This window comes from Solea solea, chromosome 1 (genome assembly GCF_958295425.1).
Source record: "Solea solea chromosome 1, fSolSol10.1, whole genome shotgun sequence".
NCBI classification, from domain to species: Eukaryota; Metazoa; Chordata; class Actinopteri; order Pleuronectiformes; family Soleidae; genus Solea; species Solea solea.
This window is the reverse complement of record NC_081134.1, coordinates 16,545,730-16,551,072: the sequence shown is the minus strand read 5'-3', so window position 1 is coordinate 16,551,072 and position 5,343 is coordinate 16,545,730. Positions and strand designations below refer to the sequence as shown.

General features: G+C 38.4%; 1 protein-coding gene across 3 annotated transcripts; it reads right to left on the bottom strand.

Annotated features, from left to right (window-relative positions):
- Positions 1 to 439: 439 nt before the first annotated feature.
- On the bottom strand, positions 440 to 5,100 carry si:ch73-52e5.2 (protein THEM6). Of its 3 annotated transcripts, none has more exons than XM_058626380.1 (3): positions 4,971 to 5,100; positions 2,662 to 3,166; positions 440 to 1,667 (listed from the first exon to the last, which is right to left on the bottom strand). In XM_058626380.1, the coding sequence occupies exons 2-3, from the start codon at positions 3,160 to 3,162 to the stop codon at positions 1,560 to 1,562; spliced, it is 609 nt and encodes a 202-aa protein (XP_058482363.1). In that variant the 5' UTR covers positions 3,163 to 3,166; positions 4,971 to 5,100; the 3' UTR covers positions 440 to 1,559. The 3 variants fall into 3 exon arrangements, with proteins under 3 accessions (XP_058482363.1, XP_058482361.1, XP_058482362.1); XM_058626378.1 differs by lacking the exon at positions 4,971 to 5,100 and adding an exon at positions 4,289 to 4,359; XM_058626379.1 differs by lacking the exon at positions 4,971 to 5,100 and adding an exon at positions 4,225 to 4,282.
- Between the last annotated feature and the right edge of the window lie 243 nt (positions 5,101 to 5,343).

The window sequence follows — 5,343 nt, the reverse complement described above, 5'->3', positions numbered from 1 at the left end:
CGGAAGCAAGGGGCTTTAATATTTAAAGGACAGGATTGTCAAAATAATGTACCGTACCTATTTTCTCTCACACACACATTGACTAAACTATTTTTAGAACACTGTACTGACTTCCATCCATAACTTTAACCATAACCACAATTCAGAACTTAGCGATACACATTTAAACAGTTCTTCAGAAATTAGAACCACATTTTTATAAATAAATAAATGAATGGTGGGTTCCTTGATGCTTAAGTGTTATGTTTACCTTTTATCCAAACAAACATTTATCCCGACCGACCAAACAAAGCTTTGTTACAGAGCCATGATGACAATCGATATTTTGTTGTAGGTCGATGCTCAGGGGAACCCACAAAGTCACAATACATCAGAAGATGAAGCATTACTGAATAAATATGTACAGTACAAGGCAAGAAAAAACCCAAACACACACCTGTTCCGAAGCATTTTTAATTAAAAATGCTGATAAATAACAAACACAATGAATGAAGTCTGATACAGCAATCAATTTTAACACTTCATGAATAAGGAATAATAATAAATACATGAATAAATGACAACATATATCTTAAGAATTAAATATGACTTTTGTGCATTTTTGTTAGTTTCCCTTTCATACAGAACAAACACATTACATTGGTCACAAAGTAAAGCTTTGATGCAATAAAGGAAAGGGGTCGACATTTCTACAGTGTCTCACCTAAAAACAGAGCGTCATCCAAACCTTCAGTGTGCGTTGCCAGCAGCTTCATAAAATAAGTTTCTTAATAAAATTGTTTGTCACACCTGCCAGTCCAATTTTTAGCACTTTCACCTATAATCACACACAAATCCAATGACAATGCCCACCCTTTAAATGGATGTATAATGAATTTGGTCAAAAACTTTATTCACCAAAGGAAAAACAAACATTCTCAGAAGGTCAGTTTGCATACTCACTTGGGTTACCTTGTGCAAAATAATATTGTGAAGACAAAAACTTAACTGTTATTACATGTTAATGTATGTCCAAGCACATTTCTTGACACCTACTGTTTGTTATTTTCATAAAATGAATATTCCTATTTATAAATTATTAAAAATTATAACTGTAAACTATGACTAATCAAGAGAACCAGGCACAAAAAATTACTCGGTCTGTTTGAAATCATGCATTAATATGAGTGGAAGATTAACTCTTGCTCTACATGCTTATTTGAAATGAGAGGAATTTTGAAAGCCAGTCTATTCACAGTCCACTACTTCATACACTGCAACTGTAAAGCTATGTCATTGTTTCCTTTGAACCCGGTGAATGAGTGCAATTTAAAACATATAATACCCCATAATTCAAGTTGTCAGATTTAGCTGATGTAAGTCCATTACTTCCATTCACTTGATAAAAAAATATACAGCAGGTAGGCATGACCCCTATCAGATGGACTCTTCTAAGTCAAGTAAAACTGAATGTTTGCAAATGTTTGCATGTACTGTATGTGGATGTGCGAATATTGTACATGTGCATGCAATGCAAATGATGTATCTACACTCATGATACACAGTGTCATGGTGTGGCTTCACTTGTTCTTCTCTTCCAGTCCACTCTCTGCTCTCAGAGCCAAGCTGCTGGCTGAAATGTAGCTGATCCAGTGTTTGACGTCTTCTGGAAACTCGGGGCACTCGATCTACACAAGCAAACAGAACAATTAGCTGAATGATGAGGTAGAATAAAGTCAGTGGTCAAGCTCACAAATAACTAGTTGAGAGTCTTCTTGTAAATTGGCAATAATCTGACTTTGAAGATACAGAACAATTGAGGGTCATTAAATGTAATGATTTAAGTGGAGACCATGGTATGGTAAATAGTCTGTAGCACTTTTCTAGTCTCGATGAACACTCAAAGCTGCTTTAGACTAGTTTTGTTTTTCACTCACAGCTTCAGTGTATCTATGTGCAGCACATTGTCTATCACACACCTTTCATACCCATTCACACGCTGCCGGCACAGCTGTCAGGGACAACGTAAAGTTAACAGTCTTGTCCAAGTACACATCGGCATGTAGACTAGTGGAGCCTGCAATCAAACCCACAATCTTCCAGTTGAAAGACTCCTAATAATATTACTTGTCGCCCCCATAAATTGTGGTGGAGTGTAGGGCTGCAACTAATAACATTTTTATTTTCATCATCGATTAATCAGTCCATTATTTTGTTGATTGATTAGTTGTTTGTTCCATAAAATGACGGAAAATGTCGATCAGTGTTTCCTACTGATGTTCTCAAATGTCTTGTTTAATGATTTTCACATTCTGAAAAATCAGAGCTTGATTTCATCATCAAAAAAACACTCAAAACCAAACCAATGTCCATTATCAGAATTGTTAATTTTGTTCATTTTAGATGTCACCCTCCCCCACATCATTATGATTATTTTATTCAGTTGCATTCAAAAACTGAACAGAAATAAGACATACTGATGTTCAACACAGCCTTTTTTTAGTTTCTGATGTCTTTGAAATAATGGTAAAAAATTTTTAAATGAAATGTATTGTATTGCTGAACTCTCCTTAACTAAGCCAGACACAAAGAGCCTATTTAAATGTAGGTTATGTCCTTTTGATAAATTCAAATTCAATAGCAAGCCTTCCACATTTCTCTCCATGTTCTGCTTGAACTCACCTTTCTTTTGCATACAAATTCAATAATCTTCTCTGGGCTGCAGCGCACCACATTCTGCCTGCAGAGCATAATCGCTGATACGAAGCCGTCTTTCTTGGACACAAAGCGCTGCTCCAAGTAAAAGGCCTTCTCATCCCAACCCACTACTTTGGTCCGAATTTCAAAAGCCTCACGGAAGGCCAAGGAGCGGCGATACCTGATGGTGGAAGCCCCGACCACCATTTTGGCTCCCAATTTGTGCGAGGCCATGAACAGCCCGTTTCGCATATAATGGTGAAAGCGGGCAAAGTCACACTCCCTCAGGTATCGGGAGTTGTTCATGTGGCCCATGTAGTCCAAATCGTGAGGAAGGACCATGCCATCAATGCTTTGCTCGGCTAGAATGTCCCATATTCTGGGTTGGAACCATGCCTCGAAAAACACCTGGGCCCCACGCAGGAAGTACCATACATCCAGAGTGCAGAAGAGCAGGAGGAGGGCTCCCAACACCAACAGCAACATCTCGCTGGAACAAGATATTTACATGAGTTAGAAACAATTCGATTGCTATCAAATTTTGCTATATCACAAATATTAGGTTATTAAGTGACTTTAATACACATATATATATATATATCATTCTGTTGATTACATGTATTTTTTTAATTAATATATAGATAATATTTAATGTGCAATACTTATACATTTCACAAATATATTAAAGATAACAAATATGAAGATTATCAATGCAACAGCCTTTACAACCAGGAAAAATCATCACAGATACTGCATCACAACATCCAAACTCTAAGACATATGGTCTTAGAGTTGTCTCATGTCATAATATCGATATATTGCCCTTCAACCAACACGTTTAGCTGGTTGATAAAAGCTGACCGATCAAAAATTACAATGATACACAAACTATTCATTAAACATCACTTATGGTCTCTCGCTCTCTACAATCAGTATATTTTGAATACAACCAACATAATAAATGCAATAAAAACAAACAAACTGTCAAATTAACTTGTTTAAGAATGAAGGAGAAATAGAGAACGATTCACAATCAGAGTGCGGAAATGCAACATAACTTCAAACTAACTTTTGGATACAAAATAAAGTTTTACTGTAAACATCATTTAAGTAATAACTGGACGGACGTTTGTTTACCTCTACAAGCACTCACACGACTGACGTCGCAAGTTAAATATTTAGATTGGTTTTTTTCGCCCTTAAAGTATTTATACTTAATAGGATAAGCACTAACCTCTGTCTTACTTTGACATAAAGTAAAGTCAGTTTATGTTCATGAGTGACAATGAAGATACAGAGAGAAAACAAAGATGTCAATGCGTTTGCACTCCGTGGAAGCAAAAGCACGGAGCAGCAAAGTCCTGTCATCGCCTCAACCTTGACAGAGCTACAGCTGCAGAGCTAACGCTGCTCCACCTGCTCAACCTGCTGTCACAGCCAAATCTGCTAGCTTAGTTTAGCTACTGTAGCTGCGGATACACGGCGGCCGGGGCCGAATATAAACTACACTTGTACGAATAAAACCGCCACCCCTACTTGTTCACATACCCGGAATCCAAGCAGCACTGGCCGTAAATTCGACAGAGGTGTACATTTGTAACTTTAAACTCACCGTGCGCCCGGGACAAAGCGATAACATTAGATGCTAAGAAACCGGTAGAATGAATGCAAATAACTTCCGGGTTCTCCGTGACGACATTCGATGTCATTGGTCGCCGCGTCGGCATGGTTACATGCTCACTTTTCGTCCACCGCATTCATGTACAAAGCCAAATTCATGCATCTGAATTATGTTGTTGCACGACCCAGTATTTATTTGTAATTAACTAATCGAGCTTTTTTGTGTAGCATTTAAAAAAATAAACGTTTGCCAACGTTGCATAAAAACTAACAGTATAACTTACAAATATCACTATAAATGGCTTGATTTGGCCTTCTACACAAAGGGTGAGGATATTTCATAGTATAGTATAAAGTCACTGACTTGGACAACGAGCTGGATACTTATGAACAAACGAGACATCAATTACCATGATTCCACGCTACTTCCTGAGGCCATCAAACAAGGTCTTTTGTTATTGTTTAAACTGGGAGACCCCCTAGTGGCAGAAATATCATACATACATTTAACTTTAAAGTTATTTTATCACCGCAGACTTAAATGTCTGCTCCTTGGACGAATTGTTTGGTTTCTCTTTCTCTCTATAATACTATAAGATGTTAGTCTTGCAATATAATGTATGTTGTGATTTGACGCTACACACACTGAATAGGTCGATTAATCAATCGTTTACCTGCTTGTACTGTATCTCCTGCTCAGCCAGCACCGTGTCGTGTCCTTTATGTTCGTCTGTCAGACACAGGTAACAGATGCACTGACCGTCAGTGCGGCAGAAAACCTCCTGCAGCTTCTTGGACGCAGACACCAGCCTGTGTTTCTTGAAGGCGACAGACTCGTAGTGGGGCTGGACGTGAACGTCGCAGTACGAGGCCAAACACACCAGACACGACTTGACAGCCTTATTTTTCCTCCCGGTGCACACGTCGCACTGCACGTCGCCTGCCTCGGCGAAACGGAAGGACAATGTTACACATTGCATTGTGGGAGCTAAGCCTCCTGAGACTAGTAGTCCTACTACTACTACACCTCCCCCTTATAGCTAAACT

What these genes read in the sequence shown, in the direction of transcription:
- si:ch73-52e5.2 (XM_058626380.1), bottom strand. Translation starts at nt 3,162, where the DNA reads ATGTTGCTGTTGGTGTTGGGAGCCCTCCTCCTGCTCTTCTGCACTCTG. An exon ending in AATTTGTATGCAAAAGAAAG is followed by an intron (nt 1,668 to 2,661) that starts GTGAGTTCAAGC and finishes TTGCTTGTGTAG; the next exon opens with ATCGAGTGCCCCGAGTTTCC.